Source organism: Rhineura floridana, chromosome 1 (assembly GCF_030035675.1).
Source record: "Rhineura floridana isolate rRhiFlo1 chromosome 1, rRhiFlo1.hap2, whole genome shotgun sequence".
NCBI lineage: Eukaryota > Metazoa > Chordata > Lepidosauria > Squamata > Rhineuridae > Rhineura > Rhineura floridana.
Window position 1 is genome coordinate 308069626 of NC_084480.1, and position 26900 is coordinate 308096525.

Consider the following 26900-nt stretch of genomic DNA (forward strand, 5'->3'; position numbering starts at 1 on the left):
TGTTTGATTATATTTGGTTCTGCTATAAGTTCTTCTTTACTATTGGCTGCTTTCACATATGGGCTTTTTGAGTCAGTTTCTCAGATTAAAATGGCAGTGCTTCTGTCCCAATTTCTAAAATTCTTTCCACACTGCAGTACCTGTTGTGTTACGGAACCATGGCTTTTTCGGCTGATATACCGGCATTTCGCATAAATGACTTTCACACTGCTGCAACAAACAACATCTTGTTTTCATCCCTCACCCATTATACACATGTGCACTGCAGTTCCCCCATAATTCACTGCACGAATTAGTATCTGGACACGGGGGGGGGGGAGAAGGAGGAAAGAAAAGATGCCACCCGTGCTTATGCTGGAATACCAGTACAATTTTTGCCACGCAAAAAAAATATGACGCAAATCTAGAGGGAAGGATTGCATTGCATGCCGAGATGACTATCACATGAGTGGCTACAGTTAGTGCAAAACTCCCACAACTTTCCAGGTTCTCAAGCTTGCAAATGGATCATTTCTGGAATCATTTATCATGGAAATGAAAGTTAAAGTTCCACTAGATTTCACTAGGGACTCATCCATAGGACTGTATAATCTGCAGTGTTATAGCTTTGTGTCCTCATTAATTCACCATCGTCCACATGATGTTGTAAGCTAGTACAGAATTTGCGTTCACAAACCTGCATTAGAAATACCACTGAAAAACCGATATGCTTTCCTAAACCGATATAATCAACCGCATTAATGTCCGTGCTCTCAGATGCAATGCCACAGACCTTCCTGCAATAGGCAGTCCATGGGCATTTCTCCATCATATGCCAAGCCCCTTGTCTCCTTCCCATAGTGCATCCACAAACCTGTGCATGCATGGGAATTAAAAAAAAGATGTATGTTTCTGCACTCTTTTGAAAAAGCGTGCAAAAGCAAACAATCGTTATGAACCAATCACTGAAAAGGGGTGGACTTAGGAGAGTGGCCAATGCTTAAGAAATTTAGATTTAAAAAAAGCCCACATGTATGGATGCTTGATAACTGGCTTTCACAATAATCTAACCACAAACAGGACATGTATGGATCTCAAGGCCATCAACCAAACATGGAAAACGCAGATATTGTTTTTAAGAATGGGCCCTAGATTTCCGGAACTAGCTTTTACATTGTGTGAAAGATCAAATCAAATTCACACATTACCAGGCAAGAAATAATTGGAATAACAGAATAAAGTGCAGCGTGAAAGCAGCAAATATATAGAATTTTAATTTTATGCTTTTAAATTTCATATTACATTTTATTCTTTTCTGATATTTGATGTTGTACAGAAATATAGACGTAGCATATTGATCTTTTTTCCTTGCCTTTTTTTCTTTACGTGGGGGGGAGGCATTTTTCTCTTTGTTCTTTGTTTTAGGGATATTCACTAATATACTGTATTCATTTTTATGCACATTTCCCTCCCTCAAATATGCATTTTTGTAAACATTGTTGGGTCAGAGAACTGCATCGCAAAATTTGAATATGTGTGAATTTTGAAAGACGGCTCTGCTTTGGTCCTCATCTCATGTCAGAAAGTGTAGATTTGATAGATTCAGCTTTAAATGCCCCATCCCTACTTGGGGGAGGGGAGCATTCGGCCCACAGGCCAGAGGTTCCCCACCCATCATAGGTCTTACTTTAAGTACAATGCCTAATAGAATGCCAGCTACTGTGTGCAAAGTCAAGGCTCACCATTGTCATAATACTGAATGGCATCAAAGTTAATGTCTCCATCCAACCAAGCGTCTTCTCCATAAGGTAACTCTATGGTGGTGCTGTTTAGCCATGATTTAGAGGCGCCAATATTGAACAAGCTAACAAGGGATCGGCGGATTCTCTTTCTTCTCCGAAATATTCTGGCACGAGAAGAGAAAAAATTAAAGAACGTAAGTTCAAAACAGATCTTTTACAAAGGTCTACAAAACATATGGTGCTGAACCCATTCAATTCTCATCAGTAACTGAAACTAAGACAAACAACTTTACTTACACATAACTTAAGCTACATATATTCTTCTCCTGTTACTTTCACCTCTGTCTTTCTTTCCCGTGTCTTCCCTCTCTGCCAGAACTTAGATTTATTTATTTATTATTTGATTTATATCCCACCCTTCTTCCAGGCAGCTCCTCAGAGTTAGGGATGGAGAATTCTGCCCAAATCAGAGTTGGGACCAGATTTTTAAAAAATCTGCCAGTCTGTTCTCTTTGCAGACCGATCCTAAAGACATCAGATTTCTGCTGTATTTTCTGTTTTTAAAAATTTTAAAGTTTTTAAAAATTGAATATAATTAAAGGGTTAGTGCTACAGAGATTAACAGGGAATCCTAGAGCATCTCACTTACATTAAGGAGATGCTCTAGGATTCCCTGTTAACTTCTCTAGTATCAACCCTCCTTCCTCTTAAAAAGAAAAACCTAAAAGGAGGGGGGGGAAAGAAGCCGCAAGCCGCAAGAGAAGCTACATGCAGCGTGGGCTGTCTGGGGCTCTCTGCAGCCTTCTTAGAGGAGAATGAGGGAAACCAGATTGCCCACGCAGGGGGATTTTCCAGCCCAGGCTACAGCATTCCCTGCACTTTCCAACACTGCAGAGGTCAGGGGGGAATTGGGATTTGGAACAACCTGCGCTGCCGCAGGGAGCCCAGTGAAGCCAGCAGTAAGCTGGCGACAGGAGGGAGGGACAGGCATGGGATCCCAACCCTCCATTCCCTCACAAGTTCCAAATGCATAACTTCTGGTTCCATGTTCTGTATCGAACCGGAACAAAGCAGAAGTTTGCAGGGGGAAAAGGCAAGTCTAAATGGAATTTCATTACATTTCAACAGAATGTAAGCAGATTGGGCCCAGCTAGCGGATCCCAACCCTACTCAGAGCAGAGGTCTATCTTTTATGACTTTTGTAAAGTACAATTCACATTGACAGTGAATGATCGCTATTATGAACAACAAGGTTCAGAGCAAAGGACCAAGAAAGTCCTGGCCGACCAACCCTCCAATACATGTCTGAGAACCTAAACCAGGGGTGGAGAACCTCAGTCCTGGGGGCCAAATATGGCCCTCTAGTCCTCTCCATCTGGCCCTTGAGACTCTCCCCATGCTACGTCCCCATCTCTTCAGGTTGAACTCCTCACTGGCCATGCTCTGTGCCTTCCTTGCATGCTTGTACCTGGCTGGAATGTGCCGTTGAACTGGAATCATACCTCTTTCTTGCCTAGATGGAAGATGAAGAAGTGTGTGTGCATCTGCATGTAGAAACCTCCAGCTTTTGTGCCCCTGGAATATAGCCTGATGTACAAAGGTAGAAATCACATCTGTTACTCCACCACCACCACTGGCATGTGGTCCCCTGGAAGGTTGCTCATGATGAGGAAATACTGACCTCTGGCTGAAAAAGTTTATCCACTCCTGATCCACACTGTTGCAGAAAATATAGATTCTCCACAAACTGTCAGAGGCAATAAATCAATTTCCTCTTTCAACAAGCCTTTTAAGTTGAGACCTATCCCAGTCTACATCTGTGTCAGAATTGTTTAATATGTTTTTTAATAATGTTTTAACCCTTTTAAGGTTGTTTTTTAAATTGTTTTTAATGCTGTTTTGTTTTAATGTATTTTAAGATCTGTTTTTATGAAGTTTTAAAGTTTTTTGGTGCTTTGTTTGCTGCCCTGGACTCCTGCTGGGAGGAAGGCCGGGATACAAATGAAATAAATAAATAAATAAAATACTGAACTCATGGGCTGCTTCATACATTAGTAAATTCTTACGTGGAAAGCACTTAACTTTCCATACATAGTTAGGAAGGGAGAACGTAAAACTGAACAGGATTCAATAACATTAGTCTTGCAGAGTGCGTGGAAGACAATGTTTTCCCCAATGTGTACATGTAATCTCACTTACCTAACTAATTTTTCTTTATAGGTAACACTTGTTTGTGATGGACTCAGTGTGATGTTGCCATCTTCATCAGACAGAAAACTGTCCTCTGTGAGTAGGTAATAGCCATTAGTAAGAAGCCGGGGGCTCCTGCGACATGTGAAGACACAGCCTGTGCAGGGGTTGGTAGAAGTACATTCATAGGTGGCGTCATGATCCAGAAACACATCTGGGCAACTAAAATGATGTAATAACAAAAATCCTGTTACTCACACATCTAACAGAAGACCATGACTTAATGACAACAATGACAGCCTACCAAAGACCTTCCTCTTTCAACAAGCCTTTTAAGTAGAGACCTTATTCCAGTCTGCACCTGTACTGGAATTGCTTTTTTAGATTTTTTAAAGCTTTTAAAAAATATATGTTTTCAAAGATGTTTTAATAAGTTTTTCAAGATGCTTTGTTTTAATATGTTTTTAATGATGTTTCGTTTTAATGTGTTTTAAAGTCTTTTAAGATGTTTCAGAGTGTTTTAGTGTTTTTGTTTGCTGCCCTGTGCTCCTTCTGGGAGGAAAGGTGGGATATAAATTTAATAAGTAAGTACGTTCGGGAGGGGATAGTTGTGTTGGTCTGTTGCAGTTAATACAATAAAGAGCCTTGTGGGATCGTAAAGACTAACAGATTTGTTGTTATTTATTTAGAAAAATCCATAAACCACTTGCTGAGGAAAAAAATCTCCAAGCATTATATAAGTCATCCAGATATTTTTTGGACAACTCCCATCATCCCTGAACATTGGCCATGCTAGCTGGGGCTGATGGGAATTGTAGTCCAACAACATCTGGAAGGCACTATATTGGGGAACAGTGGCATAAGCTTTTGTGGACTAGAAGTCACCTCAGCTGATGAAATGACCCCTAGTCCTTGAAAGCTTATTATTTATTTATTATATTTATTTGCTGCTTGCTACAAAACATTTGTCTAAAAAAGCAACATACAGTTATTTTAAGAAAGCATACAATATCAAATCTAAAATACATCAGATGATAAGGGAAAATTATTACCTAAAAAAGCTCATCCTGCAATAACGTAAAAAGGATACATCCTACCCCACCCAGTTAAAAGACAAATACCAATTAAAAAATGCCTGTGTGAATAGGAACATCTTCACCTGGCACCTAAAGGTTGATAGTCATGGCGCTGGGTGCATCTCTCCAGGGAGACCATTCCATAATCTTATGCCAGGATGGCCATTTTATTTTTAAAAGAAGGGAGGGAGTTCCAAAGCTGGGGCACCACTCCTAAGAAGGCTCTGCCCTGCAGATCTGTGCTATCTGTGCATAGCACTGGCACATGCATGAGCAAAAGATGAGTTCAGATATTACTTCTCCCACCCTGCATGTCAGTCGTCAGGAAATGGCTTCTTGGTAGCAATTATGTGTTTGATCCTGGCCAGGGAAAATGAATCAAACACACGAACGTAGGAAGCTGCCTTATATTGAGTCAGACCATTGGTCCATTTAGTTGAGTACTGTCTACACTGACTGGCAGTGGCTCTCCAGGGGTTCAGGCAGGGGACATTCCCAGCTCTGCCTGGAGATGCCGGGGCCTGAACCTGGGACCTTCTGCATGCAAAGCAGATGCTGTCCCACTGCCAGATGCTCTACTTCCCTACCAGGTAGACTTAGGGTACTTTCTCTACTGTTGTAGAAGGGTGAAATAAAAATGTATAAATTACCGGGGCGTGATGAACTCTGCTGCCAGATTCTTCTTAGGCTCCTTTTCAAGCAATGAAGAACCTGCTAAAGCAGAGAGGCAGATAAAGAGAAGTATAAATACTAATGTGTTTGTTAGGGACAAGTTGCAAATCTGAAGATATTGTTATGAGCATGGGGGTTGGGATGGATGATTCCTGTGGGTCCCCTTTCCAGCCTCTGATTTGGAATCCTATGCCTTGGAATGAGGAATTCACTCTGCTTGTCAGATGAGTCCCTCCTTTCTTAAACAAACAGAGTGGCCAGGTCTATCAGTTGCCCAGCAATGGTGAATGGGCTAGGAAGACCCTTTTGTCACTGAAACTCTTCAGGAGAGCCGCTGCCCCCCTCCTGGAGCCCAGGAGAGTTTTGTAGTTTTAGTTGGGTCTAGAGAAAGGCTGGGAACTGCAGGCAGGCAGAGAGGCTGGCTCTGCATTATGGCTATAGGATGCGTCCTGCAACCCAGATGGAAAAGCTGGATATTGGACTGCTGATGCCTTGAACCCCCTCCATCTTAAGCTCAGGTTGGAATGTGTGTAAATAAACAAACCATATTTCATAAAGACACCGCAGTCTCCGCTGACCTTCTTCCCAAAGGAAACCAAACCCTGGAGGAGAGGAAGGACCCCTGAAATCTCACCGCTCGGAGATTGGGGAGGCATGCAACAATATGTATTTTTTCACACTATCATATTTATGAACATTAAATGCATTTTTTCCCTCTCTTAAGTGTGTTCGGTAAAGACTAAATATCTTCCGGCCTAGCCTGGTAGGACATAAGGAGTGGTGGTAGTGTATTGCCTTGCAGGGTAAGTTTTAGACCTTGATAATTTGGCAACTGCTGGCAACAAAAAGCTGATTCCTGGGTTTTGGGGACTGGTCATCTTGACAGTCCCCAATGACTAGGAAATAGCTGGAAGCACCTCTGGAAAGGTGTTAGTCACTTTGGCAAAAGAGGTATCTATTTCTCCGTCCCCTCTGTCCAAACTAAGGTTGATGTGAACAAGATCTCTGTGTTTGTAAAGAGTCGCCTGAAGCATTTTAGGGACAGAAAAAGATGGCAAAACTGTAGTTGTTGCTAGCGACTAATGAGAAATGAGGCAAAGAAGAAGCTTTGAGCTATGGCAAAGCCTCTTGTAGGGACTGTCTGACTGGAAATGTGATGCAGAGCAGTGGGATTTGCAAATGAAATATTTAAGCTGCCTGCCTCCACCTATGTTCATTCTGTATGTCAGTAGATAAACACATGTATTACAAAATGCAAAGTACAGCATAAGCCACAGTAATCCTTCCTTCAAAAGAAACCCAAACCTAAGTAAGTGCTGTCCCAGGCAGAGTTTGGAAAAGTTACTTTTTTAAAACTACAACTCCCATCAGCCCCAGCCAGCAAGGACACTGGATTGGGCTGATGGGAGTTGTAGTTCAAAAAAGTAATTTTCCAAGCTCTGGTCCCAGGAACATCTACACTGCTCACAGAAATGGGGCAACCAGAACAGAGTTCACCTATATTTCTTGAGAAGGCAAAGTATTTTTGATTCACTTAAGCAAGGGTTTTTAAATGTCCATTTAGCACACACAAACCTAAGAGCAACAAGTATGTTTTCTGATTTGAAAAGGGTTGCTTTTTTGGAAAAATAATATACAGTGGATTTCTTTGCTTATCTCCATCCTGAACACAGAAACAGCAGCATGGAATAAGAAAGGGCTATAATGACTATATAGCATTGGAGACCTTTCTCCCTCCCAGTTCTATATCTAATAAATAAAACCACAACAATTGCTGCCCTGGGCTCCTACTGGTAGGAAGGGCGGGATATAAATCTAATAAATAAATAAATAAATAATAAACAGTGTAATTAGAGATCAACAATTCTACTTGGTGGTTTCAATTAGATGCCATGCCCATGTTGCCTTGTTGGTAGAGTGAATTAACCATAATTTACCTGGTTAAAAAAATGCAGGTCAACTATGTGAACTGCCCTTAAGAGTTCTGAACCAGGAACTGTTGACTTCATTTATCCAGGTGAGAAGAACCCTCTACCTTAACAACTATCAACCTATCTGTTCCATTAATGCCCTACCTTTCCTTCAAGGAGCTTAAGGAAGCCATATACAGTTTTTCCCCTCCTCATGTCATCCCCATAACAACCCTGCGAGGTAGCTTAGGCTGATAGGTGGTCACTGGCCCAAGATCACCAAGTTGCTGGAAACCGCAGAAGGGGAGAGTGCTGTCGTGCTCAGGTCCTGTGGCCTACCTATGGGCTTCCCATGGGCATCTTGTTGGCCACTGTGAGAACAGGATCCTGGACTAGATGGGCCACTGGCCTGATCCAGCAGGGCTCTTCCTATATTCTTTTCTAGAAATTGTTTTCCTGTTCAGAAATATCTTAGCAGAACTAACTTTTCCCTCTTGCCCCAGTTTTGAGATGTCAAGAGCTTCCCATGTACCTCTCACTTGCTAGAAATCACAGAAGGGGAGAGTGCTCTTGCGGTCAGGCTCTGTTTATGGGTTTCCCATAGGTCCCATCTGGTTGGCCACTGTGAGAACAGTGAGATAGCCTTGAACCATCTCTATCTGTGAAACTGTGCACTAGATTGAGGATTCTTGCGTCTCCCCTCAGTTCATGTCTCTCCAGATAACTTGTATGGCAAACGTTGTGGTCACCTAAGCTTCCACGGTTATTGCCAGCTGTTAGAACTCACTAGGCGAACCAAGTGGGTGGAAATACCACTTGAGAGCTTTCTCAAGTCTAGGGATAGCTCAAGTAAAAAAAGGAAAGATCAACAACGTAGACTCTTACTCATTTTGATTTGTTATAAGCATTCAGCGTATATGTACGTAACTATAAGTGGACAACAGTATACCAGAATCCAGATCATACACAGCACAGATATTGGGGATGTATGCTAATACATTACCTTTCATAGTATTGCCTACATCATTTCACCTCAGTAAAGGAGTATTCTCACTAGGGTTGCCAGGTTCCTGGCCCGATCCTGATCCTGTATCTTTAGGAGAAGAGAAAGTCAGCCAAGTGCAGGTGTTCTTGCAACCCTGTAATGGGAAAAACCACAAGGTGGAATTCTCCCTTCCCCCTGCACAAGTTTTAAATATACAGAAGACCTCTTGGAGGCTGGGCCTGGCAACCAAGAGGTCTTCTGTATCTTTAAAAGTTGTGCAGGGGGAAGGGAGAATTCCACCTTTTGTTTTTTCCCATTACAGTGTTGCAAGAAAACCTGCACTTAGCTGATTTTTTTCTTTTCTTAAAGATACAGAATCATTTTCAGGCCCTGAGCCTGGCAACCCTAATCTGTTCTCTCTTATTTCATCCTAATTCACTTCTATCAGCCACAAGCACTTAGGTTGGCCAAATGCCCGGACTTCTTATCTCTTGTTGATGTTTTACTGAGAACATTGCCTCAAAGTGAAAGTAAACATATTCTAAGGAGAAACAGGGACAGTTTACTAGAGGCTTAGGAGCACAGTTTCACTACATTTTATATAATTTCATTTTCTATACTTTTATGAGAGCCAGTGTGGTGTAGTGGTTTGGGTGCTGGACTACGACCTGGGAGACCAGGGTTCAAATCCCCACACAGCCATGAAGCTCACTGGGTGACCTTGGGCCAGTCACGGCCTCTCAGCCTCAGTGGAAGGCAATGGTAAACCACCTCTGAATACCGTTTACCATGAAAACCCTCTTCATAGGGTCTCCCATAAGTCAGGATTGACTTGAAGGCAGTACATTTCCATTCCCATACTTTTATATATTTATATTGAACATTAAGAACTCGAGATAACCAATATGTATAGGGAAAACATCGGTAGCCCATAATAACAGGATGCTGGACTAGATGGGCCGCTGGCCTGATCCACCAAAACTCTTATGTCATCCAGTGAACTTATGGTTGAGTGGGTTGAACCCTAATTTCCCTGGTCCCCATCCATCCTGCTAACCACTACACCACACTTCATGCTACCCAGGACAGGAGTTGAGCAACACACTTCAAGGGGAAACTCAGTAGGACTTACTTCAGGCTAGACATGCACAGTATTGCACTGTAAAAGGCTCTCAAAAACCATCAAGTCTGCATTCCTGTTCCTACTTACCTGAAAGTGAGCTCTGTTGAACTCTGAGTAGACATGCATAGGATCATAATGTAAGGCTGCAAACCTGTACTCACTTACCTGGGAGTAAGTCCCATTCAACTCAGTGAGGCTTACTTTTGAGTAGACATGTCTAGGGTTGCACTCCAACAGCCATTCAAGGCATGACAGAAAAGGGCAGGCATGGGTGGTATCGAAAAGATGGCAAATAAGGTGCCAGGTAGACATGAGAAGGGCCATAGCTCAGTGGTAGAGGATCTGCTCTGCATGCAGATGGTTCCAGGTTCAATCCTTGGCTTCTCCAGGTAGGTCTGGGGAAAAAGACCTGTCTGAAACTCTGGAGAGCCACTGCTAGCCTTTAAACTTTTCAGGTCTGGGTCCCACCTTTAGCCCGAACATGCATTTGGGAACCCTGTTCATATTTTAATAAAATATGTATTTGTACTAGGGTTGCCAGGTTCATGGCCTGAGACTGATCCTATATCTTTAGGAGAAGAGAAAGTCAGCCAAGTGCAGGTGTTCTTGCAACCCTGTAATGGGAAAAAACAAAAGGTGGAATTCTCCCTTTCCCCTGCACAACTTTTAAAGATACAGAAGACCTTTTGGTTGCCAGGGGGAGGGGAGAATTCCACCTTGTGGTTTTTCCCATTACAGGGTTGCAAGAACACCTGCACTTGGCTGACTTTTTCTTCTCCTAAAAATACAGGATCAGTCTCAGGCCCTGAACCTGGCAACCCTAATTTGTACAGTGGCAATACTGCTGGTCTCCAATAGCTACCTAAAGGTGGAGTCACCTGGAGGGTCTCCAAATAAAATAAAATCTTTGTTGATGGATCAGTTCATGTACAAGGTGGTGGTTGGATGGTGTAATATGCAATAAATAGTTTCTAGCCAAAGTTAACCCACAAAAGTATTTGCAAATTAGCAAGAAATGTTTTATTTCAACCTCTCTTTTGTACTCCACAATGCCCTGCCTGTATTAGTGGCAACACATAATCCATAAATAAGCATAATGCACATATAAATAAACAAATAAATATCTCCAGCTTCCATTTGTAAACTATGTTTTTCTAAGCTATGTTTTTTCTGTGCCAGAGTTTTCAGCGGGGCCTGCCTTCTGCAAAAGCCAAACAGTTTAATTAACAATGTCAGGTTTATATTAACAGTCACATGATGGGCAAATCATTTGAGTTATGTTCCTGATCCACACTACGGTGCTAAATGATTACTTTGCAAGCATTTACACAGTGTTTACTGATTACTGGCTGTAGCCACGCTAGTCAGAGGGAAATCACTGATTCATTTGCAAGCCCAGGTGACATCAGATACCTTTAATTTGGCATGCAGTGTTTTATTCAAATCCTTTGTCTGTTTACTGTTCAGTGCTTATAATGGATATAAACATTTGGGTGGGCAAATGAGGCAGTATCATACGTACAGGGGAAAAGTTGAAAAAGAACCCCACCACAAATTGTGGTTACCTTCTGTTGCTAAATTATTATTTGTAATAGGCTTTTTTTAATTGTTCAAGGAATCTCAGATACATTATTTCATTAATCATTACAATGGAGGAATGGTGGTGGTGGTGGGCTGTGGATGGGAGCAAGAATGGTGCACCTGAAATCACAACCCAATGCAGGGTAATGGAGCAAAAGAAATTTATTTAACTTACACACTTATAGGGTCTAAACTGGTGGTGACTAACCAGGAACGAGACTTGGGTCATAGTGGATAGCTCAATGAAGATGTCCACACAGTGTGCGGCAGCAGTGAAAAAGGCAAATTCCATGCTAGAGATCATTAGGTAAGGAACTGAAAATATAACTGCCAATATCATAATGGCGTTATACAAATATATGGTGTGGCCACATTTGGAAATACGGTGTACATTTCTGGTCACCTCTGCACTAAATAGCAAACTGTAGAACTGGAAAAGCTTCAGAAAGGGGCAACCAACACAATCAAGGGGAAGGAACGACTCCCCCATGAGAAAAGGTTGCAGCATTTGAGGCATTTTGGTTTAGAGAACACACAAGTAAGAGGTGACTTTTATTATAAGTGTACAAAATTATGCATGGAAAAAATGGATGAGAAGATTTTTTCATTCTCTCATAACACTAGAAATTGTGGACATCCAATGAAGCTGAATGCTGGAAGATTCAGGACAGACAATAGAAAGTACTTCTTCACACAGTGCATAGTTAAACTATGGAAGAGGCAGTGACGGCCATCAACTTGGATGGCTTTAAAAGTGAATTAGACAAATTCATGGAGGATAAGGCCATCAGTGGCTTCAAGCCACAATGGCTATGCTCTGTCTCCATAGCTGGAGGCAGGGTGCTTCCAAATACCAGTTGCTGAAAACTGCAGGAAGGGAGAGCCCTCATGCACTCAGGTCCCGCTTTCAGGCTTTCCATGGGCATCTAGTTGGCCACTGTGGAAATAGGAGGCTGGACTAGATGGGCCACTCGCCTGATTGATCCAGCAGACTCTTCTTATGTTCATATAGTCCAGCCTGATCCCATGTATGTTTATTTAGAAACAAGTCCTCCTGCTTTCAGAGGGGTTTACATAAGTGTGGATTAGGTTTGCCAGGTTCAGGGCCTGAGACTGATCCTGTATCTTTAGGAGAAGAGAAAGTCAGCCACATGCAGGTGTTCTTGCAACCCTGTAGTGGGAAAAACCACAAGGTGGAATTCTCCCCTCCCCCTGCACAACTTTTAAAGATACAGAAGTTGTGCAAGGGGAAGGGAGAATTCCACCTTGTGGTTTTTCCCATTACAGGGTTGCAAGAACACCTGCACGTGGCCGACTTTCTCTTCTCCTAAAGATACAGGATCAGTCTCAGGCCCTGAACCTGGCAAACCTAGTGTGGATATGACTTGAATTAAACCTCTGCATAAAGTGTGGCTCTTAATGAGCTTACGGCACAAGCAAGATTTGAACTGGGGACATTTTGAGATGCTATAGTAACTCTCAAAATGATAATACTTAGTATGATGGACAAGTGGAACCTTAAAGAAAAAGTTGCAGTGTAGTTCCACTCCTTACAGCTTAAGAGCACAAGAAGAGCCTGCTGGATCAGGCCAATGGCCCACGTAGCCCAGCATCCTGTTCTCACAGTGGCCAACTAGGTGCTTATGGGAAGCTGAAAAGCAAGAGCACTCTCCCCACTTGTGATTTCCAGCAGCTGGCATTCAGAGGCATACAGGCTGTGACAGTGGAGGCAGCTCTTCTGTTTAGGATTCCAGCCAGCTATTCCTTCCAAGCAGGGCTTTCCATTCCTCCTCCTCCTCCTCCTTTTCTTTTACAACTAACATGTAGCATTCCATGATTACTGAACACGTGCAGTCCTCCTTGGGCTGTTTGTGTTTGTGTGTGTGTATGTGCATGTGGTTCCTCATTCAGGCTTTTTTTTTAATAGTACTTCACCATGACCATACTGATGCCTTCCTCTTGTTTTTCAATGGCCTTCTTTTGGCTACAAAACCGTCAGCACTCACCACCTGAGTTTGATATTAGAAGGAATGATAGACCGCCCCACCTGCAATAGCAGTAGCATAATTGAACTGAAAAGCTGCAAAGCTACTTAGCTTTTGAATAATGTTTTCAGCAGTGCTTGAACAATATTGCCCAAAACATGATCTGGTTCCAATGTTGTGAGCTACCAACTGCATGGCTTTGATGCATAATCAGAAGTATCCCTGCCTGCCACTTCATCGGCCAAATAAGTTCTGCCTTCCTTTGGCCCTGACTCCACTTACGGTTAGCTCCAACCTCCATGTGATTTTGTGTGTTTGTGTGTGGGATGAGTGTGTGGGCATATATATGTGTTCACCACCACTGTGTCATAGATCCCGCTTAAGGACCAATAGAGAGAACAATGACAATTGCCAACACTGTGACTCAACAATAGGCCCACTGATGTCTAGAACTTAGTTCAACTTGTGTATGGGTGATATCATTTCAGCCTGTAGGTGGAGGCTCATGTCATTTGATCCTGCATTACAAAATAATTTCATCATCTTTGGGCAGCAACATGAGCCCGGTAGCTGCAAAGAGGCACACTGAGAACATGACACAGCTCAACAAGAAACAGTTAAGCATAGATGCAAAAATGCCACCAAAAAAATCCCCTCCAGCTCCTAAAAAAGCTGGCCCTCAACCACAGGTAAAGCGTGGCCATGGGCCACAACCCACTCAATCACAATATCCAGGAAAGGCGATTAAAACAACACAGCGTTATCCGGGAGCGTACATTTCTCCTCCAGTTCAAGGTCAGGCACCTCGTGGGGTAATTCGTTCGCTGGCACTCCTTCCACCTCTCAAATGTCCTCCCGGATTAGAATATTTAAACCAGATTGATCAGATAATAATTCAGCAACAGATTGAGTTTCTGGAAATAATAATTGGCTTTGAAACTAACAACAAATATGAAATAAAAAATGGCTGGGGGCAAAGGATTTACTTTGCAGCTGAGGAAACCGACTGCTGTACCCGAAACTGCTGTGGGGCATCCCGGTCGTTTGCAATGAAAATCATGGACAATGTGGGCCAGGAAGTGATAGAGCTCAGGCGACCTCTCAGATGCTCCAGTTGCTGGTGTCCGTGCTGCTTGCAAGAGCTTGAAGTCCAGGCCCCTCCAGGCACCCCGGTTGGGTATATTAAACAAACATGGGATCTCTTTCTGCCTAAATTCATTATCCAAAATGCAGCTAAGCAGGATGTTCTTAAAATCGTTGGGCCCTGTGTAGTGTGCAGTTTTTATCAAGATATTAATTTTGATGTGGTGTCACTATATGAGCAGAAAAGAGTTGGAAGAATTTCTAAGCACTGGACTGGCTTTGCGAAAGAGATCTTCACTGATATTGACAACTTTGGGGTCAAGTTCCCATTGGACCTTGATGTTAAAATGAAGGCTGTCATGATTGGGGCTTGCTTCCTCATGGATTTCATGTTCTTTGAATCCGCAGGAGCTGAGGAACAGCGAGTTGGGGTCTGGCAATAGAGCTGGTTGCTGCATTACAAATACATTGGAGAAAGCTCTCGTGTTGCTCCTCTGTTTGCTTTGCTAAAATGGAGTGTTAATCTTACTCCTAAGAGAGATTTTCATTAAAATACTTATTTTTGTATCATGGCACTTTTAGTGCATCTATAATGCTGGAATGTTCCTACTTATGAGGGCTGCTGTAGAATTAAGAACACACTGAAATGTACATTGATTTTATTATTTTTGATACAATTAAATGTATTTATTTATCTGAGGTGAGAGTTGTGGTGTGGGTCATACCTGATATTTTTTATGGTGTGGGTGTCTCCTAGTGTGATGTTGTGACATCAATTCACAGCAGACGTATTGGTATTAGTATTTGTCAGGCCCAGGATGCGACTCAGGAACCAGACCAGAGGTTGTAGTTAATTTGTGTTTTATTAGAGTAATGTCCAACAAAGACTGCGCTTTCTCATGAAGCAATACAGGGATACAGGTCCTGCGACATTGGGAGAAAGTTGACAGAGCAAGGGGCTGCTTCCCGCCTGTTCTTTAAGAAGGGGCTAAACGGGCGCGCAACCTTTCGCTCCTCCTTAACTCCCCCTCAGGTACTGCCCGCCTTCCCCCCCTTCTCTCCTGTCTTTTCAACCGTCTGCGTGTGCGTGGTGAGGGGGGAGGCATCACCTCCTCCTCTTCTGAAGTGTCCGATTCCCCTATGGGTGATAAAGGAGGAGCTGAGGGTAAACCATCTCTCCGCCTTTCTGCTGTGATCAGCCCTCCCTCTTGCTCTGAGCTGCGGAGAAGGGAGGGCCTGGGAATGTCTGGGGGGGATTCTAAAACTTCAAGGCTCTCAGGCTCCCCGTTGCTAGGCGACCCTATCTCTGGCATGTCCTCTGTTTCGGCTTCGCTCCACAGAGGGTAAGTTCCTCCCTCCTCCCTCTGCCAGCCATTTGAATCCTCTTCTGACAACCCCCCAGGAGCCCAGCTCATCCTCCCGACACCATCCCCCTTCTCAAGCTGTGCCCCCCTCCCCCTGTCTGGCTTGGGGCGGTGAGGAAAACGTTGATGGAAAAGTTTTACTAACTCTGGAGCATGCACATCATCTGCATTTTCCCATGATCTGTCAGCCACTCCATAGCCCTTCCAGTGAATCAAATACTGCAGCTTGTGGCGTCTGATCCTGGAATCCAAGATTTCCTCAACTTCAAACTCAAGCTGCTCATTTATCAGGAGTGGGGACCCAGGAGGTTCCTCCGGCCGTAACTCACTGGGAGGGGCGGCTTTCGTCAAGAGGGATCGATGAAACACAGGATGTATTTTAAACGTGTCAGGTAGCTTCAGCCGGTACGCCACGGGATTAATTTGAGTTTCTATTTCAAAAGGACCCACCCTTTTGTCTTGTAATTTTCTACATTTGCCCGGCATCTGGAGGAAACGGGTGGACAGCCATACCTGGTCTCCTGGTTGAAGGGGGGGGCCCTCCTTCCTGTGCAGGTCAGCAACTCGCTTGTACTCTGTTTTGGCTTTGTTTAACTGCTGTTTCAGTGTTTGTTGCGCCACTTGCAATTCTTTTAGGAAGTCCTCAGCTGCCGGTACCAGCATTCCTTCTGAGCTGCTTGGAAAGACTTTAGGATGGAATCCATAATTCGCGAAGAATGGGGTTTGTTGAGTGCTGGAATGTAGAGAATTGTTGTAGGTGAACTCTGCAAAATGCAAATATGATACCCAGTCAGTCTGTTGATAGGACACATAACTTCTTAAATATCTTTCCAAAATGGCGTTCAAGCGTTCCGTTTGCCCATCTGTCTGGGGGTAATGGGCGGAGGAGAGTTTTAATTCCGTCTGCAACTGTTTCCACATTGCTCTCCAAAATTTGGCTGTGAACTGAGTTCCTCGGTCTGAGACTACACTGTTTGGCAACCCATGCAGTCGGTAGACTTCTTTGATGAATAACTTGGCCGTTTCCTTAGCCTCTAAGGCCCCTGCACAAGGGAGGAAATGCGCCATTTTGGTGAGTAGATCTACCACGACTAAAACGGCTGTCATTCCTTGGGATTTGGGTAGATCAGTTATAAAATCCATGGAGAGATCCTTCCAGGGTTCATGTGGGACAGGTAGCGGTTGTAACAGTCCTGCTGGTTTTCCTGTTTGTATTTTTGTCCGCAGACAGACAGAACAGGACTTTACATAGCTTTCAATATCCCTACGCATTTTAGGCCACCAGAAGTCCTTGGCCACGTTCTGAATGGTCTTGTAAATCCCAAAGTGTCCCGCTGTGATGGAATCATGGCACTGGCGTAGGATTCTGAGCCTTAATTCTCCTTCTGGCACATATCTGGCTGTTTTGAACCATAATAGTCCATTCCTCCAGTGAAAGGTTACTTCTGAGTCTTGACTTTGTCCTGTCTCCTGCCCATATTTTAGTACGTCTGCATCTTCTTGTTGTGCCTTTTTGAGTTCCTCTTCCCACGAAGACTGGCATGATCCCAACATTAATTTCTCTGGTGGGATCATGTACTGAGGCTGGTCCTCGGATTCACTTTCTTTGTACTGTGGCTGTCTGGATAAGGCATCAGCTCTCTGGTTTTTGGCTTGGGCTTGGTAAGTGATCTTGAAGTTAAACCTGGTGAAGAACTGGGACCATCTTATTTGTCTCTGGTTCAGCTTTCTGGCAGTTTGGAGGCTTTCCAGGTTCTTGTGGTCGGAGCGCACTTCGATCTGATGAGGGGCCCCCTCTAGGTATTGTCTCCAGTTTTCAAAAGAGTCCTTGATGGCCAGCAGCTCCTTCTCCCAAACTGTGTAATTCTTCTCTGCAGGCTTTAACTTCCGAGAGAAGTACGCACAGGGGTGCAGCTCCTTTCCTTCTTGGTCTAATTGCAGAAGGACCCCCCCCCGATAGCAAAATCTGAAGCATCTGCTTCCACGATGAAAGGGCGGGTCGGGTCAGCAAAGTGCAGAATGGGCTCGGAAGCGAACCTTCTCTTCAGCTCCTCAAAGGCCTGGGTGGCATTCTCTGTCCATTGAAACTTCTTCTTTCCCCTTAAACAGTCAGTCAGAGGAGCTGTCAATTTGGAAAACCCTGGAATGAACTTTCTGTAATAATTGGCAAACCCCCAAAACCGTTGTACATCCTTTTTGGTGACAGGTTGGCCCCAGTCCAATATACAGCTTACTTTCCCTGGGTCCATCTCCACGCCTTCCGCTGAGATTCGATATCCAAGGAAGTCTAGAGACTTGAGGTCAAATCCACATTTCTCTAATTTAGCATACAGGTGATTTTCTCTCAGTCTCTGCAACACCGTCTTCACATGCTGGTCGTGGTCTTCCTGGTTCTTTGAGAACACCAGGATATCATCTAAGTAACAGATTACATATGTGTCCAACAAGTCTCTAAACACGTCGTTCATGAATTTTTGAAAAATTCCTGGGCTTCCACAAAGTCCGAACGGCATGACCAGGTATTCATACCAGGTAAGCGGTCAAGAACCCTGTTTTCCATTCATCTCCCTGCTTCATCCTGATCAGATTGTACGCTCCTCTCAAATCCAACTTCGTGAAGATTTTTGCAGAGCGCAGTCGGTCCAACAACTCTGAGATCAGGGGCAGCGGGTAGCTGTTGGGGATGGTGATCTGGTTCAATGCGCGATAGTCGTTACAGGGTCTGAGTTCCCCCCCTTCTTTTTCACAAACAATAGTGGCGCTCCAGCAGGGGATTGTGAGGGGCATATGAATCCTCGTCTCAGGTTTTTATCCAGGAATTCCTTCAGGGCCTCCCTCTCAATCTCTGTGAGAGAGTAGATTCTCCCTGATGGAATGCTGGCTCCTGGCACTAGATCAATCGTACAGTCGTAAGGGCGGTGGGGGGGTAAAGTCTCTGCCTCCTTTTCATCAAACACATCTTTGAATTCTTCATACTTTGGCGGCACGGTCACTTGCTCGATCTCTTGCACTGCCCCCGCTAAGGTGTTCTTGATTCCTTCAGGTTGACAGTTCTCCTGGCAATACTGTGAGGTGAACCACACCACCGCCTCCTTCCAACTTATTGTGGGTTCATGCTTTGCTAGCCAGGGCATTCCCAGAATCACCTCAAAGTTCGAGAGATCTGACACGTATAGCGAAATGAACTCTTCGTGCCCAGGGATTTGAAGTTTCACTTCCTCCGTGGCTTGTGTCACCCCTCCTGACTTCAGGGGTCTCCCATCGATAGTCTCCACAGCTAGGGGAGCGTTCAGTTTCCACCAGGAAATTCCATGACGCTTGACTAACTTTACATCAATAAAATTTGTGGAGGCTCCACTGTCAATTAAGGCAGTGGAATTAAACACCACTCCTCTGGAAGTTGTAATCCGAATAGGCAAGACCAACACCCCCTTTGAGGGAGGTTGGATCGTTGGGGGGCCTTTATACAACTCTGCCCCCAGTCCACCGGCCTGCACGTGGACTGGGTGTTCTAGTTTCCCGACGGCTCAGCTTTCCCCCCTTTTAGTCCACAGTCTCTGGCCACGTGGCCCGGCTTTGAACAATAAAAGCATAAACGTTCTCGGCGGCGTCTTTCCTTTTCTTCTTCCGACAGTCTTGGCCTAGCCCCTCCCTGTCCCTCAGCTGCATTACCTGCCATTCCTGCAGAGGGAAGGGTCTTGCTGCGAGATGCCGAGGCTGAGTATCTCGGGACCTCCTGCTTCCTTTCCAGGCGCCTTCCTTCCATCCGGTGATCTATCTGTAGGCATAGCCGGATGAGCCCTGGTAGGTCAGCGGGGGGGCAGGTCCTGGCCAACTCATCCAGGATTTCAGCATTTAATCCACTCCGGTACATAAACATCAGGGCGGCGTCATTGTAACCAGTTTCCTGGGACAGAATTTTAAAAGCGTTAGTGTACTTGGAAACAGTCCCTTTAGCTTGCTTCAGAGCGCCTAGTTGCCGCGCTACTGTTTCAGCTCTTTGCGGGTCTTGGAACATCTCGGTCATCTCTTGTATAAATCCTCTGTACCTTCTTAAGACAGTATCTTTTCTCACGAGATATGGAGTCACCCATTTTGCAGCTTCTCCCTCCAGGAGGCTAATCACGAAGGCCACTTTAGCCCCATCGTCTGGAAACTCCATGTGCCTGACATCCAGATATAACTCACATTGAGCCACGAAAGTTGCCAACTGATCACTTTGTCCCGCATATTTTGGGGGCAATCCAATGGGAACCTTTACTGCGGCAGCTGGAGGGGCTGTTTGCATCTGGTCTATCGTGGCCTTCAAGGTTTGATTATCCGTCTTCAGCGCCTTGACTGCTGCTAGCAGGGCTTGGACATCCGTCTGCAATTCAGCTACCTTAGTCCTCAAGAGTTTCACTTCTTCCGTCTCAGAAGTGGGGTTCGTCCCCCCTGCTGCTCCCTTTGACATCTTGTCCCAGTCAAGTGAAGAGAGCGTTGAGGGTGATTTAGGTGGCTCTGTCAAGCTGTCAGGCCCAGGATGCGACTCAGGAACCAGACCAGAGGTTGTAGTTAATTCGTGTTTTATTAGAGTAATGCCCAACAAAGACTGCGCTTTCTCATGAAGCAATACAGGGATACAGGTCCTGCGACATTGGGAGAAAGTTGACAGAGCAAGGGGCTGCTTCCCGCCTGTTCTTTAAGAAGGGGCTAAACGGGCGCGCAACCTTTCGCTCCTCCTTAACTCCCCCTCAGGTACTGCCCGCCTTCCCCCCCTTCTCTCCTGTCTTTTCAACCGTCTGCGTGTGCATGGTGAGGGGGGAGGCATCACCTCCTCCTCTTCTGAAGTGTCCGATTCCCCTATGGGTGATAAAGGAGGAGCTGAGGGTAAACCATCTCTCCGCCTTTCTGCTGTGATCAGCCCTCCCTCTTGCTCTGAGCTGCGGAGAAGGGAGGGCCTGGGAATGTCTTGGGGGGGATTCTAAAACTTCAAGGCTCTCAGGCTCCCCGTTGCTAGGCGACCCTATCTCTGGCATGTCCTCTGTTTCGGCTTCACTCCACAGAGGGTAAGTTCCTCCCTCCTCCCTCTGCCAGCCATTTGAATCCTCTTCTGACAACCCCCCAGGAGCCCAGCTCATCCTCCCGACAGTATTGTTGTACGGATATTACTGAGTAGTTGGGTTGTGCATGGAGCATCTTTGTGTGTTCAATATGTGCCTGGGAAGTGTTGAACTTATCCCACATTCATACCATATATTTATTAGACTATTATTCTACTTTGATTCCATAAAGGAAGCCACAGACTGGAACTGAACAGGGTGGTTTATAACAGATGCTACTGGAGGTTGCTGATTCATAGGGTCGCCATAAGTCTTAGTCGACTTAAAAGCACATAATAACAACCATTCCACTTTAAACAGTCATGGCTCCTCCCAAAGAATCTTGGGAAGTGTAGTTTGTGAAGGGTGCTGAGAGTTGTTAGGAGACACCCTATTCTCTGCATAGAGCTACAATTGCCAGAGTTCTCTAGGCAGAGGGACTGACTGTTAAACCACTCTAGAAACTATAGCTCTGTGAGGGGAATAGGAGTCTCCTAACAACTCTCAGCACCCTTCTCAAACCTCACTTCCCAGGATTCTTTGGGGGAAACTGTGACTATTTAAACTGGAATAATAGTGGAATAAATGTATGCTGTGAATGTGGCCATAGCGGGAGGGTGGGTGCCCTTTGTATTTCATTGTCCATGGGATGGAGAAAGGAAAGAAAGGATTCCATCATAAGAGACAGGATGCAAGGGCCTTAACCGTGGTTCCCATTCTATTTGCCCCCTGGAGTCTTGTGTTCCTGGTGATTCTACTACTGAAACACCCTCCAGTCTGATTGTTCTGTTATTGAATGCCAGATTGGTTCTTAACAAAATCTCACTCATCCATTCTTTTAATGGGACAGCAGATATGGCATTTGTTATTGAGACCTGGAGGGGAGTGGGCAAGCTGAGAGGAATGGATCTTACTCAGTTTGCCCACCCAGGTTCTTGATGCAATATCAGCACAGACTGGAGGGTCAGGGTTGCCATTGCCCATAAACCTTCTATTTTGCTCACCAGGAGACCTCTCCACCTGACATCAACCCAAAGTGACAGATTGGGGATGCTGCTGGTATACTGCCCATCCTGTTGCCCCATGGCTTCTGGTGTGGTGCTGGAGGACCCTAGCACTAGAGTAATACCTCAGTTAAAGAATCCTCCAGGAATGAAGCTCCTTTTAACAAAGGCTTTTTTTAAAGGTGAAACTAACCAGCTTTCCTTTGCTATGGATAAACTTTCAAGTCTGCTTTTAGGTGAAACTGACCAAGCTGTGTCTTTGCTTTGCTATGGATACACTTTCAAGCCTTGCCTTTGCTTTAAGGTGAAACTGACTAGCTTGTGTCTTTGCTATCAATAAACTTTTCAGCCTGTGCCTTTGCTTTGCTGGGGTGAAACTGAGAAGCCTGCGTGTTTGCTTTGCATTAAAGAGATCTCTTGCTTTCTCCCAGGGCTGGGGAGAAAGGGTCCAATACATTCAGAGGAGGGGAAGGGCAGAGCTTGGAAAAGTTACTTTTTTGAACTACAACTCTCATCAGCCTAATCCAGTGGCCATGCTAGCTGGGGCTGATGGGAGTTGTAGTTCAAAAAAGTAATTTCCAAGCTCTGGGAAGGAGGGGGAATGGGTGGGTGCTGGGTGGGCACTCTTTAAAACCCCTGTTGAAGCAGCCCCACCATCTATAAGAGGGTGTAGGAACCTATCCCTTTTCTTTTCATGATATTCCTATCTCTGGTATCAACACTTCTGTTAAAGAAATATATGGCGATCACTCGTAACCAAGTAAGATTGTCTTCCAAAATAAGGTCTTTAATGGTGGGTCCGTAAGTGACTGTGGAGGCCAATCCTAGATCCACACAGCCTCCCACAGTGAGGACATAGGTTTCCAGATGGAAGAAAGTTGCGATGAGGATTTGCTTGTCATGCCTTCCGCTTAGCTCATTTGTCCCCTTCACCTGTATTTGTGCTTCTTCAAAGTCCATAGCACCTTTGATAATAGCCAACCTCCAGTTGAGATGCTCATGGGCCAGAGTTCCTGATGCTCATGTTACATTTTCTTTATCTTTAAGAATGTCTTTGAACCTCTTTGCTGTCCTCTGATATTCTGGAGGAAATACCAAAATTTTTGTTAAAGAAACATCTACTTTGTTAACTGAGGTACTACTGTATTGACGCGCGGGATTTCAATGTCCATGCAGAGGCTGCTCTCACTGGCCTGGATCAGAACTTCCTGGAAACTATGTGGCTGTCTCAAGCAGTCAGCGGCCCAACCCATCATGCAGGACATGCCCTTAAATTGTTTTTTGCTTCGGTGGCAAGGCTGGTAGTCTAGAAATTAGGAGGGGACTCTGTGATTCTGTTGTCATGGTCTGAACACTTCCTGGTGAAATGTGGCCTGACAGTACCAATTTACCCTACAGGGATGGGGGACTGGTCAGGATGATCCGCCCCCGTAGAGTTATGGTTTTTAATTGGATTCCTGAGTTCTCTGCAGAATGTTCCAGTAGATACAGTTAGCAATCCTGCCAAAGACATCATCTCACCATGGAATGGTGAGATTGGGCCATTGATATGATAGCTTCTTCTGGGCACCCTCTTTGATACTGTGGAGTACGTCTGACTCCCTAGTATACTGAGGAACTGTGTGTGATGAAACATGCTGGATGAGGATGACAGCAAGAGCACAGGCAGCAAACGTCCTGCTGCAAAGATGTCTGAACATGATGTTGAGCACATAACCACTGCACAGCAATGAAGAGAACCTACTTTACTGCTTCCACTGTTATCCTTAAGTCATCGCCCAGCTGTCAACACCTTTATCCATTGATGGAGAACAGGAGACTTCAGAGACTCCCTGTGATTTGCTTGCTACTTTGAGGACAAAAACATTCATCTCCATCATAAGTTTGACACCACAGCTGAAGCATGTCTTAGTGAGGTTTCCAATTATTTGCAAGCTTCACTTTTGGGGGTCAGATTCATCTTTGCAGCCTGATGAGGTTGACAAAGCGCTTGCTAGAATGTGGCCAATGACAGGCCCTCTTGGCCCTTTCTGTTTATGGCTTTTGGCTGCAGAGGGGATGTGATTAGATGGGTCCAGGGTATAGCAAATGCATCTTTGCACGAGAAAGTTTAAGTGCAGATAATTGTGAAAAAACCCATCCTGGACCTAATGGTATTTAGCAACTATTGCCTGGTCACAAATTGCCACTTTTTTGGGTAAGGTCCTTAAGGTGGTTGTGTCAGTGCAGTTGCAGGATTCCTGCAGGAAACCAATTGTAAGTTCAGGTGTGTGGCTTCATTTATGGAATCAATCCATCTCTTGTTTGGTCTTCCTCTTTTTCTATTCCCTTCTGGTTTTCTCAGCATTACTGTCTTTTCTAGTGAATCATGTCTTCTCATGATGTGTCCAAAGTATGATAACCTCAGTTTCATCATTTTAGCTTCTAGTGATTGTTCTGGTTTAATTTGTTCTAACACCCAATTATTTATCTTTTCACAGTCCATGGTATGAGCAAAGCTCTCCTCCAACACCACATTTCAAATGAGTTGAATTTTATCTGCTTTTTTCACTGTCCAACTTTCACATCCATACATAGAGATTGGGAATACCATGGTCTGAATGATCCTGACTTTAGTGTTCAGTGATACATCTTTGCATTTGAGGATCTTTTCTAGTTCTCTCATAACTGCCCTCCCCAGTCCTATCTTTCTTCTGATTTCTTGACTATTGTCTCCAGATAAGAGTGCAGTGCACTCTTATCTGCAGCTGCCCCTGATGATGGTTTGAGAATATCTGTACATGAGCCAGCACTTGATTAACCTTTTTCAGATGACAGAAATCCAGGCACTTTTGACCATGGACAGATTGAACAGACTAAGAAAGTTCTGACCTATAGCCTGTGATTTTCATAATTTGGAACTAGTACAGTCTAAGTTTCCCCTTAAAAATTAATAATTAAAGGGGCCCCTCTCAGTGGTATAGCCTAGGACTCATGATTTTCATAATACATTGCTGGTATTGATTGTGATTGCAATTATCCCCACTCATTTAATCTTTGACAACAGCGATAGCCAGAGAAGGCCTTCCAAAGACTACTGTACATTTTGGACAGGGATAACTTAAGTATATTTAAGAAGCTGTTTGAAGACCTTTTCATTTAGACTATATCTAGACTGTGGGTATGTTTAAATTGGTTATGGGGCAGAATATTAATCTTATTAGGTGCTATTCATTTAACATTTACTGGTGGGTGTAACCAGCTTGTAATCGGCCCCAAAACTTCCAGATAAGATAGTATTCCAGAGTATTTTCCATCCTCAGATTTTTCTATATTTCTAACCTTTTGAGGCTGAAGTCCTATGCATTATTACTTGGGAATAAATCTCACTGAAATAAGTGAGGATTACCTTGCATGGCATATGACTGCTATCCTTAAAATATCTACCTGCTCCTCTCAAACACAACCTGGGTTACTCTGACCATAAATAGCCACAAAAAGAGGCTTCAGTCCTGCATATCCAGATATAACTAAAGGGTTTTCCAGCATCTCTCATAATAAAAGCAAATGAACACCTTCAGCCACCTTTCCACCCTGATAATGCTACATATCCTCCTAGGTCATAGTACAATCACTTATTTTAAAAAGCCCACAGTGGTTGATTCTGCTCATTTTCCTTTGGGCCCTCAGACAGTAACAGTCCTCTTGGACTACAGCATATTTAATTTGGCTTCCAATCTGGATTAAAGAGAAACAATCGTGGAAATTGTGCAGAATCTTCTAGCCATGGCAGGAAGCACTTTGCAATGTTTTCATTGCCATTGCCTTCTTTTGTCATGGCAAGCAATGGCAATCATCACCACTATACAGAAGACGCATTGGTAAGTAGCTCTTAGTTGAAATTCCTCTGAAGTGGCAAAGCTGTGCCTCAAGACAGCATTTGACAGCAAGTGAGGCCTCAAAAGCTTGAATGCTCTTCCATATCCTTGAATGGTCTTTCCTCTGATTTGTAGTTTTCTGTGTGCCTGAAGTCTTCTTTGAAGGTTTTGTTTTAATGGCATGTCCCCTGCACTCAAATATAGGAGATTGATATTTAACTTTAGTCTCTCTTTCCCATACAGTGGGGGTGGGGAACTACCGGCCCGTGGGCCATATCTGGCCCTCCCCTCAATTTTAATATATTCCCCCTCCAAAAGATAGGCTGCATTGTTTGTTAGCACCCATCAGGGTCTGGAATAGCTACAGACTTTAGCAGCTGTTCTATCTCCTTAGCAAGTGTTAGAAAATTGGTAAAGCGGATATTGGCTTGCATCAGCAGAGAGGTGTGAAGAGGCGAGGAAGGGGCATGGACAGAAAGCAGCCTTGGGATATTGACTCCCCAGGTGGTAACAGAAGAGGACACAGAACTGAAATGGAAAAGAGCAAGAAGGGGATTGAAATAGAGGGAAATGGAGCAAAGGTTGGAGGGGAATAAGCCAAGTGAGGAATGGAGTTACAAGTGAAACAAGGAAAGGACAGTGGAGAGTAGGGTTGCCAGGTTCAGGGCCCGAGACTGATCCTGTATCTTTAGGAGAAAAGAAAGTCAGCCAAGTGCAGATGATCTTGCAACCCTGTAATGGGAAAAACCACAAGGTGGAATTCTTCCTTCCCTCTGCACAACTTTTAAAGATACAAAAGACCTCTTGGAGGCTGGGCCTGGCAACCAAGAGGTCTTCTGTATCTTTAAAAGTTGTGCAGGGGGAAGGGAGAATTCCACCTTGTGGTTTTTCCCATTACAGGGTTGCAAGAACGCCTGTACATGGCTGACTTTCTCTTCTCCTAAAGATACAGGATCAGTCTCAGGCCCTGAACCTGGCAACCCTAGTGGAGAGTGATTTGAATTCAAAAAGGAAGGGGAAAGAGGAAAGGGGTGGGGGGAACAGCTGCAGGGAGGAGGAGGAGGAAGAGAAGCAGCAAGCAAACCTCATTGAGAACTACCCCCCCTTCCATACATGTGAATGCTTATTTTCTGAGATGGAAGTTTGCCTCTGCAGGCAGCGAAGGTTCATAACAGGAACACTCCTACTCCTGTGTGTGTGTTTGTGTGTTGTGTGTGTGTGTGTGAGAGAGAGAGAGAGAGAGAGAGAGTGAGTGAGAGAGAGAGAGA

At 44.4% G+C, this 26900-nt stretch overlaps 2 protein-coding genes across 3 annotated transcripts in view; one reads left to right on the plus strand and one right to left on the minus strand.

The window, feature by feature from the left end:
• Positions 1-26900, minus strand: part of TMEM71 (transmembrane protein 71) — a 49930-nt gene that overhangs the window by 12431 nt on the left and 10599 nt on the right. Inside the window, exons 2-4 of one of the 2 annotated variants that reach the window (XM_061607603.1) lie at positions 5638-5698; positions 3921-4133; positions 1722-1885 (exon numbers count right to left, since the gene is read on the minus strand). In XM_061607603.1, the coding sequence (XP_061463587.1) occupies positions 1722-1885; positions 3921-4133; positions 5638-5698 (438 nt within the window). Of the gene's footprint in view, positions 1-1721; positions 1886-3920; positions 4134-5637; positions 5702-26900 lie in introns of both variants that reach the window. The other variant, XM_061607593.1, reaches the window with a different exon arrangement.
• Positions 13801-14769, plus strand: LOC133375591 (phospholipid scramblase 2-like). Its single transcript, XM_061607335.1, has one exon. It carries the CDS (start codon positions 13801-13803, stop codon positions 14767-14769), a length of 969 nt encoding a protein of 322 aa, XP_061463319.1.